The sequence below is a fragment of the Callospermophilus lateralis genome, chromosome 10, assembly GCF_048772815.1.
Source record: "Callospermophilus lateralis isolate mCalLat2 chromosome 10, mCalLat2.hap1, whole genome shotgun sequence".
Lineage (NCBI taxonomy): Eukaryota > Metazoa > Chordata > Mammalia > Rodentia > Sciuridae > Callospermophilus > Callospermophilus lateralis.
Window position 1 is genome coordinate 43,759,304 of NC_135314.1, and position 26,260 is coordinate 43,785,563.

Here is a 26,260-nt window from a genome sequence, read left to right on the forward strand (position 1 = left end):
GAGATGGCCATTGAGACTTGGGCCTGTGCTGGGGAACATCCACCCCAGGGCCTTCTCCTGGACCCTCAGCTGTAATGCATACCCTTGAGTTCTTCACCCTTCTTGACGGTTTCCTGTTCCTGGCTTCTGAATACTTTTCTTCTTGTTTTGCTCCCCCCCGCCTTTCTTTTTTCTTTTCTCCTTTCTCCCTCCCTACTTTTTTTGGTCCTTTCTTTTGCTCTATTTCTTTCTTGGGGCATCTCTTCATGATCTCTATGCTGGTATTTGCCTTGTTGAGCCCTTAGGCTCCTTTTTGTTTTCTGCACATTTCCAATAGATGAAAATCCACCCCTCTGCCATATTCTACCTACATGCTAATGAATTTCATCTCAGTGTCTTTAAATCTGCCCTCTTTCTCTGGAACTCACTATTCTTTACTGCCTACTTAAACTCTTCAAAGTTAAAGATGCTAAGTCCTGTTCACCAGCTTTAATGAACTTTCTCCTCTTGTTAGCCAGACCTCTGTGAATGTCTGCAACAACCACATTTCTGTTGCCTCCCTTTTCTTCTACCCCCATATCGAGTCAGTCCCTAAATTGTGTTGAATCACTAGGAGAAGCAGCCTAATGCCTCGTCCCCATCCATGTCCCAATATTCTCCATAGAACCTCAGCATCTTGGTATGTCACAACATAAATTCCAAACATCTAGAAGAAAACAAGAATCTGAAATGTAGTAGAACACCGGATATGATAGTCCTTGAAACCAGCAACATACGAAGCATGAAGTCTAATTTAGGATTCTTTCAGTTCTCAATAGTGTAAAAAGCATGACACAAAAATAAAAGCATGATACAAATCCCAAACAAAGGCAAGATGTGTGTGAGTCCCCTGGAGAGCCCTCACTGTCAGGTTGACTCACATCAACCCCTGCACCCTAAAGCTTGCACAATCTCAAGAGATGCATAAGGTCAACCTTTACTGGGATTACAACCTAAATGGATTTAAACTTCTGACCTCATGTTTGCACTGTCACAGCTCCTTGGTTTGGTGGGTTCTCCCCATCTCTTGCCAGGATAGTCTCAGGAGTTTCCCAGCCACTCTCCCTAGTTCAGTCCCTTTCCCTCCACTTTCCACATCACACCTCCTGCTCTCAGACCTGCCAAATTCTCAATTTTCAGTGGGTGAGACCCAGCAATCTACATTCCTAACAAGCACCCCTACCCCATGATTCTGATTGATAGACTTCAAACTTAGAAAATACCTTGTCACAGGACAGAGTGCAGAGTACAGCTTTTAGATTCTTTCAACTCCTTCAATGCACACTGCTTCCACTCCAAATGTGGCTCACTTTCTTGTATTGATAACTTTGCCCACTCTGCCTCTTCCTGCCCATCTCCAAGTACATCTTTGAAGTCTCTGCAAAGCCATTCTGATCCCCTCTAGCTATATTAAATCACATTTTCCTTTAATTAAGTTCCCATGATATTTAAATAGCAATTTCTCTTATGATGTCCAACTCCTTTTGCCTGTTTAATACTTAGATAAACACAACTTTGTCTCCCGCACTAGTGTGAGCTCTTTGAAGCCAAGGACTCAAATGACAGGCACTTAAATGGAGGAGCATGCAGCCTCTGAGAAGGGAACATATCAATACAAAGTCCTCTCTTTGACACCTCTTCTTGGATGATGCCCAGATGCCATAAGTGTTTTTTTTTTTTTTCCTGTAACAGGGGAAATTTTGGTTTAATGAGGAGGCCAATTTAAAAAATCAAAACAAATGGTCACACTTTAACAACAATAACAAAACTCCCAAACTAAGGCTATTGGTTATCCACAGAGGGTTTATTTCCACTTTGGACCCCTGACAGCTGAGACAGAGTACAGAGGCCCCTTACAGAGTAGCAAAGCATGTGATATTAAATATACAAAATATAGCATTCTCTACATGCACATTCATAGGTATAGGAGTGTGTTTTTATGAACTGACTGGAAAAGTGAACATTTCCCAATTGTTCTCTGGCTGCATTTGTCTGATGAAGATTCCCAGGGAAAAGAGCTCTGAGGGGGCACAATCAGCCTGTGACAGCCAGAGACAGGCTGCTGGCAATCAGAGAAGTGCTGAATGCAAGAGATGGAAAGGCCTTAAGAGGCTCTTATGACTTCCCTTACAGATAGGGAAACTGAGGCTCAACAGGAAAATGATTTGTCAAAGGTTATATATCCAGTGCCAGTTGGAGACAGAGGCAGGGCTAGAAACCAGCATTCATGGCTCTCCCCTCTTTTCGCTGTCACCAATGAGTCTCTGCTTCCCTTGATCTCTGGTTCCCAGAAAGCACAGGACTGCATCTCTCTGAATATCCTGCTGGGTAGACTCTCTGCTGAGCTAGGTCCCATGGCTATAGAGCAGGACGTGGGTGACCCCTAGAGTCCTGAGTTCACTCTTTCTTCCATTTTCCTGTCCAGAAGCACAGTGGGATACAGTGTGCACCTTCTTTTTTCCCCAAGTAACAGCCAAGTCTCTCTCCACATTTGCTCTCAGGGCTCAGGTAGTCTTTTCAGATGACTCATTTCAGGGATGAAAGGTTGCTTCGCACTTGTCTGGAGTGGTACATATTGACAGCTTGGGATGTCAGCCATTCAGGAGTGGCATGTGGGCCTAAGTGATGTTCTGAGCTGAAAGTAGGAATTCAAGGGGCTTGGGGACCCTCCTACTGCTATTGTCTTCCTCAGTCACAGGTTTTCTCTTTGTCCTTGACATTTCTTTAATAGGGAACATAAAGGATGAAGCTTGGACTGGAAGAAGGTTGAAGAGGAATCCTAGGAGCAAAAGTGCTCCAAATTATTGTACTAGAGAGAAAGGTCCCCCAGATTTATAATCTCTATCCCTCAAACCTGAATGGTTTTCTCCTAGGGGAGGGAGTGGATTCGATATAGGCCCAGAGTGAAGAGCTGGGTCAAAATATGAATGCAGAGTTAAGTTCAATGAAAGGAATCATTTCCTAATAATCAAGCTCAAATATACCAACAGTGGGCCCACTAGGTTTGATATATGATTAGGAGTGAATAAAGGCCATGGTATAAAGCTTGCCAGAGAGGAGTGCTAGATTGGCCCAGAGGTTTTCTGGTCCAGCTTTCCCATTGTATTGCTGGAAAGAGTGAAGGCCAGTGAGGGGAATGGAATTGACCATGGTCGTGGACCCTGGTCTCTTGCCTAGAACCTTTTCCTTATACAACACTGCTGCCTCTCAGGGTCCTGGGGTCCATCTTAGGAGGATGAGTGCCCCAGTAGGTCACTGTGTTCCATTCTATTTGGTCTGTTAAGTAACATGGAGTGTGCTGTTGGAGGTGTGTGGTGTAGTCTCACTTGAGCTGGGGCAGGGTAGACAGACCCTGAGGAAGTAAGTCAGCTCACCGCTCCACCTGGAGCTCTCCCAAACCTTGTGAGGAGCCCATCTGCTCCCACAGCCAGTCCACATAGTTGGAGACCTTTGTGTAGACTCCATATACCTGCTTGCTACCACATTCTTCAGGGCCTCCCCAGGATACAAGGCCTTGGGCCACCCAGTGCTGGCTCAAGTCATCAAGGATGACAAAGGCCCCGCCACTATCTCCAAGGCATGTGTCCTTGCCACCTTCATAGTAGCCAGCACAGAACATGTTCTCTGTGACGCTGTAGTTGCCTGAGCGGGACTCATAGCTGGCTTTGCACTCAGCATGCGGCACCACGGGTAACTTGACATACTGAAGGACATCGGACAAGGTTCGCGTGCCACTGCTGATGATCTCATCCACTGTCACATTGGGATTGGAAATGCCCCAGCCGGCCACCAGGCCAAGCATGTGGGGAACTGGGCCTTCAGGCTCAGGCCTTGGCAAGCAGATAGGCATGACGTGGGGTCCCAGGGGCACAGGCTCCTGCAGCTGCACCAGAGCTATGTCATGATTGTAGTTCTGGATGTTGAAGTCTGGGTGGAGCACCACTCTGGAAGCTGAGCTGTTGACAGCTCCTGATTTGTCCCGAACGTCATGCAGGCCCAAGTAGACAGTGACATGCTCCTTGGAGACCGGTATCACTGTGTTGTCTCTGCGCTGTGAACGCAGCACGTGAGCGGCCGTGAGAATCCAAGACTCAGAGAGTAGTGCTCCACTCCCGAACCACTTGTCATTTGGTACCCTTGAGGTGTCCTCTACCACTATCAGAGCCTGCCATGGAAAGAGCCCAGGCTCAGCATTCCGGCCTCCAATGATCCGCTTGACCAGATTTGGCAGGGAGCGGGAGGGCTGGCCACACACTGTAAGGAGAAGGAGGGAGTGGGGACAAGAGACAAAGACTGGTTAGGACAACCATTTGAAAAGAGCCACTAAGAAAAATTCATATCTTACCCATTGTGGATTATGCCACCATGGCACCCTAACCTGCCTGAGTCATGTTAACCTGGGAGAGCTCTGTCCTGGGACAGTTTGTATCTAGGTCTCTATAGGATGGCCCATCTCCCATAGAGATGGCAACCCAGTAGTTGGAACCTTCTCTGGACCAGATCATTTCATGCTTGGGCCATCTCTCTTTTGAACTACCACCTCTGGCTATGACTACTTTTGGCCTGGACCGTCTTTAGCCAGGACTATCCCTAGCAGTATTCACTTATCCCCTTTCTTCCCTAAAAAGGTATTTCATATCCCAGAAGTTGTTCATACTGTGGGCACTTGAAGAACTTCTACAAGTTTTCTCTCCATCTTCATGGGCACAGAGAAATGGAAGAATTATAAAAGACAATCTAGCAAGCTCTAATAGTTACTGGACTGGGTACCAAGATACTTGGAGCCTTGACCTGGTCTTTCTATTTCCATGCGACTTTGAATCAGAATGCTTTCTCTCTTAATTTCAGTTTTTGATTTGCCAAATGAAACAATTGGTCAAGATGATCTTCAAGAATTTTCAAATTCCAAATTCCTTTGATTTTTATTTCATTTTCCCTGACTACCCCCAGTTTATGGATGAAGACAGTTAAGAGACTATCCCAAGAGGACATCGTTATCAAGTTGGATAGTAGGGTCTTAAATGGATTCTTATGACAGTTTACATATTAAGACCCTAGTTGTAGACCCTCAAACCTTTTGTCATCTGGCTAAAGGACTCATTGATGCCTGTGTATTAAGTCTCAGAACATAGTATGTAGGGGAAAGGTGGCATAATCCACAAGCAATGATGCATGGGCCCTATCTGGACCACACATCATTGCACCCAGGAGCCCTGTAGTACCTTCAAGGGAAGGAGAAAGGTCTGAGCAAACTTCATTCCACTGAGTTGTACCCCGAGCATGCACATGCACCACCGGCCTCCTGCAGCCAAATGCCTCTGGCTCATGAGCAGTGGGTCTTCAGAACCAGCCCTCCCACTGGCTAAGAACAAGCACACAGGGACAGGGTGCTTTTGTCTGGGAGGTAGGTCTGGTGTGTGAAGGTTCCCTTATGGTTGTAAATGGCCAGACTATACTCCTTGGCCCTGGATATTCTCAACAATCCTTCAGAGACCAAGGGACATTTGAGTTTTCTTGTATCTTGGTGACTTTGGGAGGGAAGATTTTCAACAGCCTAATGTTATTTGGATGCTGACACCAAATGCTTCTTGTTTGATGCTGGAGCACACTGACATTCACCCCAGGTCAGATGTGGATGGGGCTTTGTAACTCTCTGTGACCAGGCCTTTCAAGGTTAGCCTCCCATTGGAAGCTGCAGCCTACAAGGTGATATCTCAAGGCAGGTCTATGCCTGGCCTGTGTAACAATTCTCTTAGCACTGAAAGATCCTCATCTGGTAAGGCACACCTCTGGGGCTCAAATCATGGTCACTACAAAGCCCCTGGCCAGCACTGAATGGTACCTTCCTCCAAAGAGGCAAACCCCAGGTCATAGAAGGTCAGAACAGAGCAAATTCTGAGGGTTGCTAATTTACAGATGGAAAAATAGAAAAGGCCAATAATATACTCAAAATCATTAGTGGTAGAGAAAGAAGTAGAACCCATTACTCCTGACTCCAGCTTCTTTTTCCTCCTTGATATGCCCTTGTCTTTTCATGAGGTTGAATGATACAACAAGTCTTTGAAAAAGCTCATTGAAATGGGGTCATTCTTGATTTTTTTTTTAAGATGGGGCCTTGCCATATTGCCCAGGCTGGCCCCAGACTCCTGGGCTTAAGCAATACTCCTGCCTTAAACCTGTGAGTCACTGGAACTATAGGGCATGCCGCTGTACCCATCTGAAATGCAGTCATTACTGGCTGTTGCCCTTCTCCTCCCAGATTTTTCTGAGACAAAGGACTATTCTTGAAATGTTATAGCTTTTGGCTGTGCTAAAGCCAGATTTGGGCTTACAGGATGGAAAGCACTGAAGAAGGACCCTTAGAATAAAAAGGTGACATTCCAGGACTCTGAGTGCATGAGGATGGCATAAAAAATGACTGACTCAAAAAGAGCTCAACATTGTTGATTGTTATGGTTTAGATGTGAGGTGTCCCTGAAAAGCTCATGTGTGAGACCATGCAAGAAGGTTTGGAGGAGAAATGATTGGGTTATGACAGCCTTAACCTAATCAGTGAATTAATCCCTGATGGAATTAACTTAGTGGTACATGGAGGCAGGTGGGATGTGACTGGAGGATGTGGGGCATTGGGGTTATGGCTTTAAGGTATATATTTTAAGGTGAGTGAAGTTTTCTGCTTTCTGATCATCATATGAGCTGCTTCTCTCTGCCACACTCTTCCGCCATGACGTCCTGCCTCACCTCAAGCCCCAAGGAATGGAGCCAGCTTTCTATGGACTAAGACCTCTGAACCTGTGAGACCTCAAATAAACTTTTCCTCCTCTACAGTTGTTCTGGTTGGGTCTTTCAGTCAGAGTAGCAAAAAAGCTAACTAAAATACTTGTGTTGACATAAAAAATTTCAGGATCATCCTCCAGTTCTGCTCCTAAGTCTCTGGAGGAAACCTTGCACAAATCATTATACCACTATGATCCTTACTTTTCTGAGTTTTATCTGTAAAGCAAAGGGGCAGCTCATATTTGCTTAGTAGGCCCCCTGAAAGGTTATGGTGCTAGATAAAACGGCTTTCTTTCCCTCCTGGTTTGCATCTCAGTTCCATGTCTCAGTATTTTGAGAGGAAAGAATTTGGAAATTTCCAGCCTGATCCAATGGTACATGATAGTTTGGCCAACTCTAGGTGTTAAGAGAATTTCATGACTCATCGTATCCCAGATCCTTTGTATAAACATAAAGAGTAATAACCATTACGAGTCATAGAATGTGGTGTATCTCAAAGAATGTGTGGCTCCTTTACTTCTGAGGTGTGGAATCCCATTCCTAGAGAGGCGAGATTACTTACTAAGGATGATAGTTAGGAAGCAGCAGCACCGGCGTACCACCCAGGCCTGTGACTCCTAGCCCAGTGCATTTCCCTTCTGAGTGTTGCAACATGGCCTCCCAGGATGAAATCACCCCTGGTTTGCTTTGGCTGACATTAGTTTTTTAGCAAAAGAGAAAACTGAACCTTTAGTTTACCACATCTCCACTATTCTCCTTTTCTCTGAAGCTTTACCACCTGGAGTCCTTGAGTATGTTCTTGGCCAAGCCAAACTGAGGTGAGTGGGATAGCATAATGGGACCAAGATGACCTTTCTTTATTTCCCTCTTCACAGGTTCTTTCTTAGGCACAAGACCTCTTATGTGAAGTCTTCCTTCCTGGTGCTCACCTCTCACTATAAAGTGTAGTCAATTCCTCTTTCTCTGGGATCCCATGGCACCTGAGATGGCTGAAAACTGACTCTCAAATGTCAATATATTCTTCACTTCATAATAACCAATGGAAGAGAACTCCTGGGCTTTCCATTTAACATCTAACCTAACATCTAGAAGCCCACCGAGTGAATGTGTGCCATTTCCCTTATACTCTTAGTTTACCCAATGCTGTAATTCAGTGAAATACAAAGGCTACTCAGCTTCAGCATACTACAGATAAAATAAGCCACATTTCTGTCCACCTTTTCATTTGAGTCTCACAATAGCTCCTGCTGTTCATGCAAATGTGCATATGGAATCAGAGAAGGATAATTAATTTTCAATTTTTTAATGCTACCTGGAATGATGTATCATTTAATTAGTGCTATACTTGATTTTTTTAAAAAAATAAATATGTATAAATTACTGTGTTGTAAATATTTAATTTAATTTTTGTGAGTTATTTGTTTAACCCTCCTGTGTGCATTTTGGGGCCATGATTTCTAAAGTTTATTTAAATATGCACATTGCTTAAAATGTAAATCATCCATACTTTTAGCGCTAAAGAAAATATCCCCCCAAACTATATGCACAGTGACACTTCCTGCTACCACCAACTTCTCTTTCCATTTTAAAGTGGGGTCTGCCGATAAAACAGGGAAGGCAGAGATCAAAAAGACTTGTGTGCATTATTCTTTGTAAGAACATCTTCCTCTGTCCTACAGTTGTTTCTTATTGGAGCCTGGTGAGTGCTCGAGGACAGGGTGCCTGCTCTCTTGATTTCTCTGGCACAACATGAGGGGCCCATACACAAATTGTGTTGGACGAAAAAATCTGGTGGAAAGGGAGTGGAATTGGACAGAAAGGCAACAGGGGGTTCCTGCACAACAGAACAGGCTGAATATAGAGTCTAGTTAGTTTGAGAAGGTGTGAGACTAGGCTTCTCTGACCTTCAACCTTCTGAAGACATCTCTTAAAAAAAAAATCAAAGCATCTTCCCTTTCAGCATCTGCTAACAGCCAGAGCACCTGGGGCTCTAGGGCCTTGAACGGGAGACTTCGAGACAGAAGACTTGGAGGGTAAGGTACCTGGAAGGCAGGTGGGCAGGCTTCTTCCCAGTAATTCATTTGTCCAGACCCCTTGGGCAGAGCAGGTATACATTCCTACATGAGTGAAAAAGGGTGGAGAAGAGAAAGAAAATGATTGATGTGTAGCACATGGAAAATAGGCTTGGATTTTTAATTTCTTTAATGTGGATTATTGTAAAAATTCTTTCAAATGGCCTCTCTGATATCATTTTCCCTGAGCCCATCCTCTTTGCAACTTGCAGGATCTTTCTAAAATGGAAATCTAACCACAGTTCAATTACCAGTGGATCCTCACTGTCCTCAAAAATAAATACCACACTCTTCGTGGTGTCCAGTGCTCTGTGCAGTCTGACTCCTGCTGGTTTGAGGCTGCTTGCCCTGGGCTGTTCAACCCTTGGCAGTTTTCTCCCTCTTATTAATCACAGAGACCTTGGTTCACACAGCTCTCTGCAGCACACATGCTTCTCAGTACTTAAACCCTTTAATAAGCCACATTTCTGTCTACCTTCTCATTTGAGTCTCACAATAGCTCTGTGAGCTGTATCACTGTTCCTTGTTGAAAAGTGAGTTCTTGGAGACTTAGAGAAATTAGGAGAGTTTTCTTTTCTTTTTTTCTTGGTACTGGGGATTGAATTCAGAGAGTACTCTACCCCTGAGCCACATCCCCAGCCTTTTTATGTATTTTATTTAGAGACAGGGTCTCACTGAGTTGCTCAGTGTCTCACTTTTGCTGAGGCTGGCTTTGAACTCATGATCCTCCTGTCTCAGCCTCCTGAGCCACTGGGATTAGAGGCATGTGCCACCATGACCAGCGAGAGTTTTCTTAGTGCTCATTTTCCATAGAGGCAAAGATGGGCCTTTCCATCTCTGAGAGGTTCTCTTTTCTGCTAGGACTGTGACTATGCATGAGGGTGTTGGGATGCTTCAAAGACTCATTCTAGGGTAAGGTGGGACATATCACCACATATGTCTCTTCCCAATTCTTCCCAAACCTTCACTGTGACCAGTGTATTGGCCACTGGTGGTCCTTCACCCTTTGTCCTGTGAGCTTCTGTCTGACCTCTGGGGTAGCCAGGAGCCTGGCAGGTGGTATGGATGAGACCTGGACTGGAACAGCTCCAACTGTGTTGGAGTCTTGGTCAGGCATACACTGGGATACCTTGGGAGACAGATGGACCTGCTCCCCATTCCCCATTCCCCACTCCACCTGGACCCTGTGCATAAAATAGGAACAGGTCTTTGAAGGAAGATTCCTAGTAGGCTTGCCAAATGGCTCTAGTTTGGTCATATGTTACACTCAGCCAGAAACCAAGGCAGAGACTGGCTGAAGTGGAGACACAGGGCATTTTCTGGAAACCTCAACTCAGCCTCAGGCAACATGTAGCAATTCATTTTGGGACATTCCAGGCTTTCGTTAGGTTCTCAAATCTTCCCTTTGCTGTGTTCTATCTGACTCCTTTATGCTCCTAAAAGATCTGTGCTCATTGGTAGAATCTGGGCCAGATTAAAATGAGAGGAAAAAAAAAAGAAAGAAAAGGACAGGGTATTGGTCCTGAGACTCAGTCTCTGCATCTTAAAATGGACAAAATAATATATGAGTTCATGCATGAGTATCAGATGAGGTGATGTGTGAGAGGACAAATTTTGCATTATTGAGCACCCCATACCTATGAGCAGTTGTTCCTTACAGAGTGATTTCAGCTCCCAGCCTATCCAGAGGCCCAGAGAGGGTGAGGTGGGAGGGGGAGAGTATGGAGGGCTCACCTGTGATGTTGTGAAGCATCTTGTAATAGGGCTGATGGCAGGAGTATCTGATCTCAGATTTGTATGTGGTGAGGTTGTTCCTTGTGAAGAAGGTGACCAGTCCATGTTCCAGCTCAGTTGGGGCTCCACAGTCTACAACTAAGAGAGAAGCAGTGAGACCTCTTAACTATCTTTTGCTCTTCCTCTTGTTACCATCTGTTGGATTTTTTTTTTCTACAGATGTGCAGGTTATGCAATGAGCACAACTCCAGAAAGCAAAGTTATAAGTCAAGGATGCCCTTGGAATTGTATAGGGTCCAACCTCTGCAGCTCCCAGTACCCTTGCTTGTGGGGTCTTTCCATCATTGCATTACTCTATGATCAACTCACCTGGCCCAGTGTCAATTTCAGAGTAGAGACAACTCTGCTGAGATTTAAGGAGATCCAAGTCTCTTCCCTACCATAACCTCTTTTCCCGACTTCTAGTTCTATTGTGAAATCCTTTCTGCTACTTCTGCCCAAGCATGAAGCCCATGCTCAGTTTGAAAATTCTGGCTGATCTGAACCAAAGAATCTTCCATTCTTCCAGTCCCAACCACAGGCTGACTAAGATCAGTTAATTTGCTCATATTAGAGCTTGGCGCACACACACATACCAAAAAAAGGAAACAAACCCAAACAAATAAAAAACCCAGTTCCTGCATGAGTACACAGCTCCACCCTGCTGGCTCTCTACAGGCAGCTTGCTCCACCACAGAAGGCAGAAGAGGGTCACGGGTGAATCAAATCTTAGTCTCCAATTTTCTCCAGTTTTTGGTAGCTGGATATTGGGACTGGTTGTAGTCACAGCATAAGACATGACCAAAGATGCCTGTTCCTCAGAGATGGTCTTTGGGGAGCTCCTCAGTCCTGCCAGGTCTTAGGGGAATTGCTGGCCCTGAGGGATCTCAGCATGAGTCAGCTCAGATTCAGGGCACCTCTTCACGGTCACATCAGAGGCTAAGGACCCAATTCATCAACGTCTTCTTAGGGGATCCTTTAAACAATGCTGCTCATTTCTTAGGAAATCTTCATATTTGACATAACAACCCATGCCAAAGTTGAAGAATCCTAGAGGAATCAGAGAGTTTGACAGATGGAAAGGAGACTGGTGTAGCAGGAGTTTGGTGGTAGCCATCTAGAATACCTTCTTTGTTTTGCCCATAAGCCTGGAGAGGAGACTTGGCTATTTATTCTAAAGTCACCCAGTGAGTGAATGTCAGGATGAGAACGAGATCTTAAACTCAGTGATCTTTTAGTAAATGGTGTTGATACTTTCTCAGGATTGTTTAAATGCCCTATGTTAAATGGCCTATGTTACATATTAGCTGGCTAGTGGTGAACATTTCTTGTCAATATTTCCAGAATCCTGATGAAATTTCCAAAGTTCTACCCCCTCCTGAATATCACTTGTTCACCTTGGGGAATAGAGAGGAGAGACTTACCCGAGTGCTAATCAGACTTTGTGATTTTAATTTTAGGGCTTCAAATTCATCTTTTTAAATTGACTACGGAGTCAACTAACTTGAAATTTGTATGATTCCAGGTTTGAGGAAAGGGATGAAGGAAGGGAATAAATGTGTGTCCTTCTTATCCACAATGAAGGCAAAATACAAAAAAACTGGGCTCCAGTTCCCTTGGGCAAATCGTTTCCATTTTCTTTTGATCACCTAAAACTAGAAACACTCTTATAGTTTGTGAGATAAATGTGCAAAGGTTAATGCCAAGATAATAATAAGTAATAATATTTATTATTTAAAATTACAAATAGTTTCAATTTTTTTTTTCTGAGACTCCAAGTGGACTTTCCCACCTCTTTAGGAAATGCCATTGACTGGTACCTACATATTGAGATCATTCTTGTCTCCCTTAACTTTTTAGCAATTCCTTTGTCTTAAAGCATCATCAAGATCTAACTATCTGACTTCTAGTAGAGGAATTCTAGGGCTGTCCTTGGACTAGTGTGGCTGGTGCTGGTGGGGAGATATTTTCTGGGTAGAGGGGCTATTTTCACTGCACTCCAGAGAAGCAACTCTGCCCACTGATACAACTGGTCCTACAACCAGAGGGGGCGGGGCATGTCCATTGGAAAAGAAAGAGTCTGGTCAGCTAGTGAGTGAGGAAAGCGCACACTTTTCTTCCCAAGTGTACAATGAGGTTAAAACCCATGTATCTAAGGGACTTTGAGACAAATTCTCCTCACAAGAGCCCTGAGCAACTCTGCCTGGCACAACCAGTGGGTGTAGATCCTGCATCCTCAGCGAGGCCATCTTTGCTTTAGAAAGGGTCCTCCTGAATTTTCTCTGGCCACTTCCACACCCTGGAATCCAAACACACTTCTCTCTCCCATTTCCTTTCTCACCATTCTGGGGCATGGGGGACACCACCCTACATCCCGTCTCCACTCTCCTCTCTGTCTGCTGTTTATTCTCCTCCAGATACACCTTTGTTGGCCTGCAGATGCTTCTGAGTCTCTCTACCATAATCTGGGGACTTCCTAGGGAACTCTACACAATTTGCTCACCCTAGCACTCAGTCCAGAGATGAGGTCCCAGTCCCCTTTCCGGTCTCAATTTCTCCCCCCCCCCCCCCCCGAGTGTGCCCATCTTCCAATGTTACCAGACCCATCATTGTGTCACTTCTGCCTCCACTTTCATGCCATACTGCTGCTTGGGATACTCTGTGTCCATGTGGCTACCCCAGAGGCCTTGGTCAGAAAACTAGTTCTTCTTGAAAGCCTTTTTTAATCTTTCTAACTGGACAGGGGAGCTACCTTGTTCTGGAATTCTTTATTCATATCTCTTTGGTGGCATGAGCTTATGTTCTCTGATATTGCAATTATTTGAGCACGTATCAACTCTCCCTCTTACATTGTGATTCTATTACACCAAGTATGATGTCTGTTAATACTTTGTGGGCTTACAAACATGTATTCAGCTGGCACTTGTCTTTAGTTGCTAGCCCATCTCCTCTCTCAGAGTTGTCTCTACCCTAGGACGGCACCTCAGTCCCCAGACTGCTCATTGTCCATACTTGCAGGGTTCTATCTTCACCAAGTGGCCAATTAATCTTAAAATCGATAGGTAGCCACCCTCCAATTCAGGGCTTCTCTAATTGTGTCCAGACCTTGTCCAGGCTGCTGATCTCAGCCCTTTCTTCATCATTGTTTATAACCTAGTGATGTCTGTGGTCCCAGAGCTGAGGACCATTGCTTTCACTATCATTTCCTATCCTTTTAAAGTTGTCAGTGAACTTTAGGAAACACAACACTTGTAATCCCCAGGGGAAAGCACCTGTAATGATGGAATTTTAGCTCTGTGTGATGTATGGGTGGAAGGAATACTTCTGTGAATGAGAAAATACCCAGATTCTCAAAAATGAACACTGAGTTATTATTCATTTTAGCTACTCATGGTTAAAAAGGAAAATACAAATAAAAAGTTTAATGTCATCAAGTGACTAGCATTCTGGCCTATTTGAACTTGAAAATGTGAACCAGATCAGAAACCAGTGCCCACTTCGATCTGGTTGGCCACAGACCACATGACTGAGCATTAAATCTTGTGTTTCTAGAACTGAAGGCATTTTTCCTTTGAGAAGAACACAATCCACCTACAGATCCTTAAAAAAAAATTCCCACTGCCTTTTTATCATTTTCTGGAGTAATTTTGAGTGGTGACCAAACCCTCAAGGGGATAATTTATTCTCATAGCACAGCGGCTCCCGCTGCTGGGGCTATGTGGTGGGGCTCAGCCTCCATCCTAATCCACACTGAAGCGGGCAATGAAGTGTTGGTGGGTGGGGAGGGGTGGAGCAGCTCGGGACCCAGGGGTCTTTGTGAGTGATCCATTCCTGGATGTCTGCACTGTGTGGGGTTCTTGTCATTCACTCTGTCACTTGCTCTGACTCGGGTTCGCTCTCCAAATCGATCTCGCTTTCTGTCACCATGGTGAAGTCAAAGTGGGACCAGGAGACGCAGAGAAAGGAAGCAGAGAGAGGAAGAGAAAAAGAGAGAAAGAAAAGAGAGAGAGAGAAAAGTTAGCAAGCAAAGCAGAAACAGTTCTTGCAGGAAATACAGAAACCATTCCATCAGAATCCATTAAGAATGCAGGTTAGGAACAGCCAGTGTGAAGGACAGTTTGGGACTGTTGAGTTTGTACCATTCTGAGAATTTGCACTCATACTCGCTGGCTCCTAAGGATTATAGATTCTTTCCCTGCAGGGAGATTTGCATTTATCCAAACCCTCACTTGACAGATAGAATTCAGAGAATACCAGGACTTGTCATCACAGCAAAGTGAAGGCAGGGCTGGGACAATCATCCATAATTCCCACTTCCTGTTCTGGTGCATCTTTCTTTACCATAGACTGCACACTTCCTGTTTGTTCCCAGCCCCTTATGCCTCTTAATTCCTCAGTCTTATCTTTGCATCTTCCATAGGATCCAGCATAGTACATGGTATAGAGAAATGCAAATAGTAAGATTTGATTAGGCAAAGATGCTGGATATGTCTGCATGGGAGCTCTCATCATCCTAATCCAGCCTGTTTTCTTGAGTTCAACATGGCAAGGCATTCTGTTGCGTAAGTCACACAAAATAGTGCTAATACCATAGTGCCTTACTCTGTCAATGCTTTCATTACAACACAAAGTATGTGTGTGTTTCATCAGGGAAAACTATTAATAATGTTTCCTACTTTCCAAAAGTGTTTCTAAGAGACAATAAACCTTTTGGTAGTGAAGGGTGATGCTGGGGGCTGAAAAAAAAATAAGCTTTTATTAAGCTTTTGTTTATTCCTGCACTCTACAGGCATGGTACATATATTAAACCAGTTAGTTCTCATAGCAATCTTGAGGGAAAGAGTCTGAGGCCAACAGAAAATGAGTAAATTGCATAGGGACACTCATCTGATAGAATTGTCAGATTCTGCCCTGAATATCTTAAATCCTCCTTTACCTTTTTCAAAATGACCCTTGCTCTCTCTTGCTGAGTGCCTGGCTCAGTATTCAGTCACAGCACTACTAAGAGGAGCCATCGAGTCCCTCCTATCTAGACCTTAACTTTCCCTTCGGAGTTCTGGATTTAAGTCTGCACAGGCTTCCAGTAAGTGTTTGCAGAAAATTTGTTGAAGTCATGCGATGCTCCTCTCTTCCCATACTGGGACCTGACTGCAGCAACATAACCATATAAAAAAGGAAACAAGCACAAAATTCTGCTTCCAGTTCTGCCTGGCTTTTGCCTCCAGGAGCCCTGCCGCTTGAGAGCTCCTCCTAAGGGCAGTGGGAAGAGATCTGTCTTCCTGCTGGATGGGCGCCATTTAAGACAAAGGAATAGGACAGCACTCCTGAAATGTGGATGGATGGGGCCAACCCCAATTCTTGACTTCTCATTTCTGCATTTTTAAAGCAAACCCCTGTCCTCCTTCCCTCCTTCCTGAATCTTTCTGTCACTGTGCCTCTTCTCATCACTGTTGCCATACATAAGTTTCTAAAATCGCTGTCCTTATTACTCTTGTATTGAAATCCCCTGGATGTGGAGGGAGAGGGGCTAGTGTTTGGAAATTTGTATTCTTACAAAACTCAATAGATGATTTAATGGACTATATTATTTTAGAATCACTGCATAAATTCTGCTAGTCCAAATTCTTTATTGTCAAGTCGAGGTAAAGGATCTGGTTCATGATGACAGAATATGTCAGGGTCAGAGTCACTGCAAGAACTCTGGACCCCAACAGTCAGTGAAGAGTTGTGTTTCATGCTTCAACTAGGTCTACTATGCTGACCCCACAGTCATTTTTCCAAAGCTCCAAATCAACCCAGAAGAGTTAGTGGCTATGGGTGGTGGTGGTCATGTAGAGACTAACATGCTTACTGAGCTCTGGGAACCCGTGCCACACTGGTCTCCTGAATTAGCAATTGCCAGAGCTGGCTTTAGACCTGGAGACATGTATTCCTCTAGCAAATCTGGCAACCTGTCTGCAGGCTGAGGTAAAATTAGTGTTTAGAAAATAAACTGGCCCCCCCACACACACAAAAAAAAAAAAAAAACCCAACAACAACAAAAAACATTTGTTTGGGGATGCTAAAGTCTTACTGCTAAAAGGGGCATTAATACTGTTTCGTCTGTTGAGTTTCCCCCCATCCCTCTCAGAGACTTCCTGCCAGGCTGTCACCCCTGTGTGATCTTTGGTCTGATCCCAACAGCTGGAGGGAACTCATTATCCTTATAATCAAGCCATTTGTTTTTCTTACTTTTACAGGTGGGAATCTTGTTACTCCATGTCCCATCCTTCAGGCACTCGATCTGGAATGTGTCCATCTCCACATTATCCTGGAAAGAAACCAAAGAAGGGAGTGGGAAGAAGGAAGGGGTGGAGTCAGTGTTTGCTTCCCAGCAAAACGAACTCAAATTCCAAGCCTCACTGTCCTCAATGGGATTTTCCACCCAAGTCTCCAAGGCCAAGTTTGAAGATAAGGAAAACATAGATATTGAACTCATATTCTGCATTCATACTATGGAGAGGCAAGGGCTGTGCACAAGAGTCCTTGGGCAATTGTCTCTGAAAGAATAACTGTAGCCTTGACTCCTTTTTCAGAGCAATGGTTCTAAAACTTGAGCAAGAGGTCAGCACCACCTGCGGGGCGGGGGGGGGCTTGTTAAAACAGATTGCTGGCCGGTGTCTTCAGAACGTTTTGATTTATTGAGTCTGACCTAACCAAGAATTAGTATTTCTAGTAAGTTCTCAAGTGATGCTGATACTACTGGTCCAGGGACCTTTCATTGAGAACTATTCCTTGAGAACAGTGGTCCTCTAGCTTGGCTGCACTTGCACTTCAGGCTCATCTAGAGAACATTAAAAAAAAAAAAAAAAGAAGAAGAAGAAGAAGCCAAGCCTCAGTTTCAACCCCAAAGATATTATTTTAATTAATCTCAACTAAGATGTAGGAGACGACTTTTTTAAAAATAAATTTTTAAAGCTAAGTAAGAGAACCATTGTCTCAGACGGTGGAAAAGTAAGGAGTACCTGTCACCTTTAAAACCATTATTTCCCTTTCCAGGCCCCACCCTACCCCCATAAGCCTGATGAACTTTATTAAGGTTGTTAGCCCTGATTAGAGAGCTGTACAGCACCCCCACCACTTGCTTTTTTAATCCCAAGCCAGCCCATTCTCTGATAAAAGACTTTTGTGTCACTTCCAGAAGCAAGAGACAATCTGGGACACATGCTTTAGAATTTCTGGAACATTTGGGAGGCTTTTGTGGCAGTTAGGAAATACGGTGCTGGCACTCTGCCAAGTTCCAGCAGCCCATCTGCCCTGGGGAACTCTTGAGATTTTCTCTGGCCTTCACCCAGGCAGGCGCTGCACCTTCAGCACTTTGTAGCCTGTGTCACAGCTGACGAGCACTTGATCTTTGAAGGAATATGTGGCTTGCAAGGGCTCAATTTTCCCATGGACAGGAGGTTGTAGCTCAGGGCACTCGTTTCCTGGCAGGAAGCAAATGAAAGGACAGCAGGTAAGAAAACAGAGGAAAAGTCTGGCAGTAGAGGGCCAGACCCACACAGCAAGGCCTGAGGGAGGAGGGAAATGACAGAACTGCACGCACACTTACTCCGAAACCAGAAGCAAGTCACTTTCCAAATTGCAAACCTCTCCCACCCACCCCGACTGCTTATTATTAAAATTAGATGGTTGGCCAGGTGATTTCATGATTTACATGAACTATATTATTTTAGAACCATTGCATAAATTCTGCTAGTTCAAATTCTTTGTTGTCAAGTCGAGGTAAAGGATCTGGTTCATGATCACAGAATAGGTCAGGGTCAGAGCCACTGCAATAACTCTGGATCCCAAGAATCATTGAAGAATTAACTCAGGGTTGGGTGGAATATTAAGTGTCATTGACTCCAACACTGTCCCGGTGTTTTCTTTACAACATTCTCCACAGTAGACACCCGACATCTTTTTGCATTTCTATAAGACAGGGAACTCAATTCCTCCCAAACCTATAACTTCTACATGTGGAATCCTCAGAGGATTAAATGAACAGAGTTTTCCTATTTAGCTGAAATCTCTTCCATTGTAAATCTTACTCACTGGACCACGCAGAGGACCCCAATTACCCTTTTTTTCCCCCAAGACCCTTCTTCAAAGCATTTAGAGACTGTGAATCATATACTTCTGAGACATCTTTTCAAAAGGTTAAATCTGACAAGATCCTCATGGCCGGAGCTTATCCCTGACACTTTTTCCTGGACAAACTCTCTTTTGTTAATTTCCTGCTCCCTCCTCTCCCCAGACTGGGCACTGGATAGGCTAGTGCAGGCAGAGCCAGGGTTTCAGGGTCTATGAAGTCACACCTGGCTGATGTCCACCTCTTTCTTCTTGAGTTATTACAGACCTCTTGGGTCAAATGCCTCTATCAGGATTGAGCCAGGACTGGCTGCCTTGGGGAGCTGAGGAATGGGACCTGTAGGCTTTGCCAGTCAAGGGGCCCGCAGGGGCTCCCCATAATGAAACATTGGAAACTACAGGCCCATGCTCAAATTCCAGCCCCAGACTTAGAGAAGGCTGGAGCTGAAAGGGCCCTTTCCAGGTCTAGTGAATCACTGTGTGAGGGGTGGGGTTCAGGAAATAAGATTTCTATTTTTTTTTTTTAAGTCTCCCCACACGATGCTGAAATACAGCCAGTTTTGAAAACTTCCAGTCTAGTTCAAACTCAACATTATTGCTCCCCTGGAAACTGAGTCAGGAGAGAGCATATGTCTTGTTCCCAAGTTTCTCAGCTGAGAATCCCACCAGGTCACCAGAGAAGTTCCAGGCCTGCATCCCCTCCCAACCACCCTCTCTGTGAATGCTGAGCACAGAGGCTCACTCAGGTGAGAGGGGAGAAGTTACCTGCAGCTCTGTACGAGAGCCTCCAGCCCCTGTTCTCCCCTGAGTTGTCACTGCGGAACAGGATCTGGACACTGTGGCTCTGGGTACTGATGGGTTCTGGGGCTTTCTCTCCACAGAAGGGTCCCAAAACTTTTGAACCAGCTTTAATCTAAGAAAGGCAAGACGGAGAAAGAGAAGAGTCACATCTGAGCAGCTGAGAGCACTGCTGCAGGCAACTCTTCTGCACTGCCCTCTGGAGTCTTCTGGAAGCCTCCAGGTGAATCCATGATTTTTTTCACTCATGGTTCGAGTGGGCCTTTCCAGTCATCTAACAGTTTCATCTCCACTCTCTCATTTTGTAATTTACAATGGCCTAGGAAGTGGACAAGGTAGATTAATAATCCTCTGCTCAAAGACAAACATATTGTGGCTCAGAGGACATAGCTCTGTCCAGGACACAAAACAGATGAGCTCTCTGCTGTCAAAGAACTTGCAGTCGAGTAAAGAGAGACTGATAAAAAAAAAACAATAAGCAACATAACCCAGGTATCCCTGCCATCATTTATATAACAGACAGTAGTATAATAGCTAGTAACTTTAAATGGGTACTCAAAGAAGGCCTCGTGATGAAGTGACATCGAATCTTATGTGTAGGGTGAGTAGGAGCCTGCTGTTTGAAGAGGAGGAGAGAAGAGCATTTTCCAGGCATTTTCCAGCTATGAAAAGGCCAAGGCCAAAGGTGAGAATGAGCTTGGCAAGTGTGGAGCACAGGAAGGAAGCCATGAGGCTGGGACAGAGGGAGTGGCACGACCTGAAGTTGGAAGAGAGGCAAGGGCCACATTGCGTTGAGGAATTTATGTGTAATTCCAAGTGAAATCTTGACCCAATCTACTTTTATTTTTAACTCTCAAGACTATGGGTAAATAGACTGTATAGAGCGAGGGTGAAAGCAAGAAAACCAGCTGGGGAGTTTTGCAGTTGAGTATGGGAGAGGTGATGGGGCTTCACTGGGACAGAGGCAGTGGAGAAGAAGAGAGGGCAGCAGGAAGTATGGGCTGATCCAGAGTCCCCCATTCCCAGTCCTGGGTTCTTCCTGTGCATTTGTCCTTCCATCTCTGAGGACCAGGACCAGGGTTCATTAGGTGGCATTTGGTGACTTCCACAATCCTGGGTAGCATCTTCATCTTATCATGGAGAGGGGGCAAAAGTGAAGCCCCAGAAAGTGAAGTGACGAGCTGAGGTTCCCGTGCACAGCTCTGGGAACTCTGTGTGGTAGCCAGAATTCTAAGACAGTACCCTAACCTTCACCCCTGGCGTTACTTTGTGATTATGTTTTCTTACATGGAAAAAGAGGTTGTTTTTTTATCCCCCAGGGAACAGTAGAGAAGGACCTGAAAGCAGCTTCTAGAGGCTCAGAGAAACTCTTGGCCAACAGAAAGAAGATGGGGTTTCAGTCCTACAGCAGCAATGAACTTTATTCCTAAAACTACAAGGATCTGTTAACAATTTAAAATGACCCTGAAAATGGGATTCTGTCCCAGAGCCTCAAGGTTCAAATCCCATCCAGTTGACACTTTGATTTCCATCTAGGGAAATCCTAATCAAAGAACCCAAGTGAATCTTCTGGGTCTTCTGATCTACAAAACAATGTAAAAAGAATTGCTGTAAGCTGTTATCTTGGAGGCAGTTTATTACACAGCAATGAATACACCTGTCCTGTGTTTCCTGCTAGTCCACCTGTGGCCAAGCTGCTTCTTAGCCTCTGAATTCAAGTAGGGGACAGGACAGCCTCTAAGTTCTCAAGTTTTCTTTCATAGATTCTCAAACTTCTCCCACTGTAGACAGCTTCATTTATTTTATTTTATTTTATTTTATTTTTGTACTGGTGATTGAACTCAGGGGCACTTAACCACTGAGCCACATCCCTAGCCCTATTTTGTATTTTATTTAGAGACAGGGTCTCACTGAGTTGTTTAGTGCCTTGCTGTTGCTGAGGCTGGCTTTGAACTTGTAGCCTCCCAAGCCACTGGGATTACAGGCGTATGCCACCCTTCCTGATTGGCAGCTCCATTTTTGACTCTCTTATTTTATGGCCCTTTCATTGAGAGTGCCTCTGTTCTGCCTTCCATCTGTCTTAGGCCAGCTCAACTGTTCACATAGTCTAAACAAGCACCTATTTGTACACTTGAGTAGCACCCCTTTTTCTCCCCAGCTCAGTATTTCTCCTGAGGTCAGACTCCAACATGCAGGTCCACCTGGATGTTTTGGCTGGTCCCTCTCTAAGAATAGCTGATTTGCTTCCTACGTGTCTAAACAATACCTCTCCTACTATCCCAGCCAATAGCATAAATTTAGGCTACCTTTGCATCTTATCTACACTAGTAGAATCACCACAAATTCAGTGGTTATTGGCCTGTGACATTTTCTTCCCGCTTTGTTTGCCTTTTGCATAGTCTCTTCTCCCAAGCAGGACCAGCAGCATAACATATGGGTACATACAGTGCAAGATGAAAATGTGGATTCTTTGTTCAAAATACATTAAGAAGTTCAAGATAGCAACAGCAGAACAGTAAACCAACTATGGGTTCTTTTTGAGTATAGAGCCTTGTGAGACATGGACAGATTGCAGGTCCATGAAACTGAGTGTACCCCCAAGGGACTATTGCTAATGCAGACTTGACTCTTGGACTGTCTATCTCAAACCACACTGATGGCCAGGGAGCTTGCTTTGGATCATGGAAGATTCTTAGATTAGATCTAATTAAGCTGGTAGATGTTATCTTAATAATGACTTTGATAAACTAGCTGCCTGGCCTTCTATCCTGAGATAAGATGAAAACAGCAGAATATCAATTTTCCCAATTCAGCCAAGATTTTCCAGCATTCCCTGGACAAACACCTTTTGCAGGCTTACCTTGATATAGTCATAAGGGCAGGGCACCTCAGGATGGTCCTCAATGTCAAAAATGTCCTCGAATTGCAAGCTGACCATGAAACCCTCCTCCAGCTCAATGTTATAGAGGCATTCAGAGCTCTTGGGGTAAGGGTTGGGGTAGTCAGGGCTGGTGATCAGGCCGGTCCTCTGGGTAAAGAGGTTGTCACTGCACTCCACTGTGGGAAACATAACAGAGAACATGGCACACCAACACCACAGCAGACCCTTTCCTATGTCACTGTGATCCTTCTAGTGCCAGGAAGGAACCAGTATGCCCATTTCACTGATGGGGGGGAAACTCCATGAAGGGAAGTGATTTATCCAAAGTTAGATACCTAGCAATTTGCAGTCAAAACTCAAATGCAGACGTCTCTGTCTGTCCAGAGTTATTTACCCTGTGTGATGGCACCTCTCAGCAGATTCTCTGCCACTTGTGAGGAGCAGGAAGAACTCTGATAAGGGAGAGGCTTGGGATGGAGTAGTCATGGGGTTATCTGGACCTCTTTGACCCTACTCATCCCCTTGCCCAGACTTCATTTAGGTCTCTGCTCAAACCCTTTCTTGGTCCTATGGGACCTCACACATACCCTCCTCTCTCCCAGCCCTGTCCTTCTTTTATTTTTTTTTCCCTTCACCATGATATTCACATTTTAAGGACATATTCGTTTTGATTGTTTGCATGCAAGAACACCAACTAATCTATTTATTTCAACATTACGCCTATTTCTTTTGAAGCCAAGAAAATTTTGTTATTTTATGAAAGCAATGGAGACGCATTTTTCAAGATGCTTAAGGCAGAACACTTAAGGTTCCTGCTTGCTGCTGTGCCTGGCCTTCTGCTTCCTTTAAACCAGGTGGTGCCATCAGGCCTAAAAAGGCATATACTGTGTTCTTTTCTTAGGCTTCCAAAAAGTCATTCTAGTCCCCACAGTACTGGCTGTCATTGAAAATCTGAGGTGGCAGGGAGGACCCTGTGGCGGGTCCACTATCTTCAGGTGCATTTTCTCTCATCTGCTTCTGGTTCTCTTCATTGGCTACAGTATCTTTTTCTATATAGCCTATTTTGTTGGCACCAAGCACATCTTGCTGTTTCTTCTTAATCACTGTAGAGCTGGAGGAAGATGCAATATATACACGAATCACCATCCTGGGACCAGTGGCTGGCAGTTGTCTGGGCCTTGGAAAGGGTTGTGGAGCAGCTGCAGCGGTGGCTGAGATCCAGCTAGAGGCTGAACCCCAGCCCTGTCCTTCTTATATTTTTTCCTTCAGTGCTTCTCATTGCCTGACATTATGTCACATATTCATTTGTTGATTTCTTTGGACCACTAGACTGTGCGTTCCATGAGCTCAGAAATTTGACTTTGTTCTGCACTGCAGTTATTGCAACCAGGGACCTCTGTCTTGGCCTGGCCTGGCCCTGAGTTAACCCTGCCCAGGCACCTTTGTTTACTGCTAAACTTTTGCCCTTGGCTGACCCATGCTAGAGCTGGGATGTCCTTGCTTGCTAAGCCTTTGTTCATCCTACTCATTTGCAAATGAAAAAAACTGTAGCCCAGGAAGGCGGGGCGTGACTAAATTGAAGTCCCACACAGAACTTGCAGAACAAGGTTTAGATTGAGGTCTCTTAAAGTCCCATCTGTTTTCATTTTCTACACAAGCATTCTCATAGGGGTAATCTCACCCCAAAGGGGACTAAAATTGGTTCTTGGTAGGAAGTCTTGCTGTTCTTATGCATAATGCATAGACATATAGTGCATAAGCAGATATACAGCATGTCTGCGGTATCAAAGAGAAAAAAAGAAAAAGAAAAGGGCTTCTGGGTGCAGAAAATAAAGACAGATTGAGAAAACTTGCCCTACTTCAGCCCTCCCTACCCTCAGTATAGAGTAGATAGCTAATAAATACTTACTGAATAAGAATAGAAAACATAACCACCCCCCCCCCTAAGAAAATGAACCTGCTGTTTTTGTCTTATACTGCTTTATTCTGATGAGTAAGTATTTGGGCATTATTCAGAAATGAGCAGTTTTTGAAGGAGAAAGAAAAAGAGCTCCTGTCTACAGTCTTGCCCCTCTCCGATCTTGCCTCACTCAAATTCGGAGTGAGATCCCTGGGTCACACAAATCTGCTGGCAATTCCCCAAGTGCCTCAAGTTCTATCACACCTGTGAATATTTGCAGAAGCTGTTTTCCCTGCATAGAATGCCCTTATTCTTTCACATCTGCCAAGGGTCATCATCTTGGGGGAGTATTTGTCCACTTCTCCAGGCCAGCTCAGGTCTGATTGAGCTGTCTACACTTCCTTCACATAAATGTAGCAAATGTTGCACTTTCGGCATCTAATCATTTGCTTATAGGACTATTGCCCCAGTAGTCTAGGGACAACTGCTGTAGAGTGGCTGAGCCCTTCCATCTCTCCATCGCTGCCTCAGCCCAAGACCACAGCATGGCTACCATGTTGATGGGAGATGAAAACACAGAGAGAAGGGGTGGAAAGTTTTCCTGCTGCCTCTGTTTTTGCCTCTATGCTTCCTCCTTTTGGACTGAGTTTCTCTCTGTCATAGAGAAACTTTGAGGCTATCAAAAGCAAAGAGAAAAAGGAACTGCTGGGAGAGGCTTAGTTCATGGCTCAGAGAGAAAGGACTGGGGACCCCAGGTTTCTCCCTACCTTGGTCATGTTGTTCACCCTCTGTAGGAAAAGAGACAGGACCTATTCAGCACACATTCTGCCCAGGAAGATGGCCTAGTAGTCAAATATTTTCTCTTGTATTTCACTGAGAACAGGAACCCAGGCTTCCAGGCTGAGGGAGCGTTATTTCAGTATCTCTGTTCTCATGGTATCTGAAGCAAACCTCTAACTTCATTGTTAATTGTCTATACTGTGTATCTATCTTTCCCTTGAGCCTCTTCTAATTGTACTGGAAGGTGTGGCATGTCATGGCAATGTACAGAACCACCCCCAGGCCCTACCTCGGCAGGTCCTGTTGTCCGTGTGGAGGATGTAGCCAAAGCGGCAGGAGCAGTAGTAGCCGCCAATGTAGTTGTGGCAGTAGTGGTCACAGGACAGCTCCTCGTCCTCCCTCTCCTTACACTCGTCCACATCTGCAAGGAAGATAGAGCCTCAATCAGAGCATGCATGATGATGAAGATGACCCCCAACATATACAGCACTTAGTGTGGCCTGCTCCCTGGGTTGGGGATTCAGGAGTTGTCTCATTTAACCATTACATAAAGCCCAGAGGTAGTCATTATCTTCGTTTTACAGATGAGGAAACTCAGAAAAGTGGATCAGCTGATCCCAGACCTCAGAGACTCGGATTCAAACCTAGGCAACTTGACTCCTGGTAGAAGAACTATCCTTTAACAGCTGTGATAATTACTGCATGCCAGGCAGCAAGCTCAGGGCTGTTACTACCCCTGTTTTATAGATGATGAAGTAAAGCCATAGAGATCTGGGGTGGGCTGGCTACAGAACTTGAGTTCTTAACTTCTACTTCATGTTGTCTCTTTCTTTCTTTCTAAGCCCCCAGTATGGGTCCAATCTTGTCCTAGGCATTGAGTATACATTTCTCCTAAAGGGACATATGAATAGCCAATAAGCTCATGAAAAGATGCTTAATATCATTAGTTGTCAGGGAAATGTGATTTAATCATAATGAGATACACTATAGAGCCAGCAGAGTGGTTAATATTAAAAAATTGATAACATCTGATGTTGGTGAAGATATCAAGCAGCCAGAACTCCCAGGCTTTTGTGGACTTTTATAAAATGATGTGATGGCTTTGGAAAAGATCTGGCGATTTATTACAAAACTAAGCATAGCGGCCCT

General features: G+C 44.6%; 2 protein-coding genes across 5 annotated transcripts in view; both read right to left on the bottom strand.

Moving 5' to 3' along the window:
- Positions 1 to 26,260, bottom strand: part of Masp1 (MBL associated serine protease 1) — a 64,650-nt gene that overhangs the window by 9,812 nt on the left and 28,578 nt on the right. For 2 of the 4 annotated variants that reach the window (XM_076869041.2, XM_076869043.2), the window contains 8 exons: positions 25,401 to 25,532; positions 22,411 to 22,607; positions 19,518 to 19,665; positions 17,988 to 18,106; positions 16,872 to 16,950; positions 10,602 to 10,739; positions 8,838 to 8,912; positions 1,821 to 4,272 (listed from right to left, as the gene is read on the bottom strand). In XM_076869041.2, the coding sequence (XP_076725156.1) occupies positions 3,389 to 4,272; positions 8,838 to 8,912; positions 10,602 to 10,739; positions 16,872 to 16,950; positions 17,988 to 18,106; positions 19,518 to 19,665; positions 22,411 to 22,607; positions 25,401 to 25,532 (1,772 nt within the window). In that variant the 3' untranslated portion in view covers positions 1,821 to 3,388. Of the gene's footprint in view, positions 1 to 1,820; positions 4,273 to 8,837; positions 8,913 to 10,601; positions 10,740 to 13,243; positions 14,558 to 16,871; positions 16,951 to 17,987; positions 18,107 to 19,517; positions 19,666 to 22,410; positions 22,608 to 25,400; positions 25,533 to 26,260 lie in introns of those variants that run through there. The other 2 variants (XM_076869042.2, XM_076869044.2) reach the window with 2 other exon arrangements.
- LOC143408686 (adapter SH3BGRL) lies at positions 23,221 to 23,577 on the bottom strand. Its single transcript, XM_076868562.1, is given in 1 exon segment — positions 23,221 to 23,577. A coding segment is annotated over 1 exon segment (357 nt).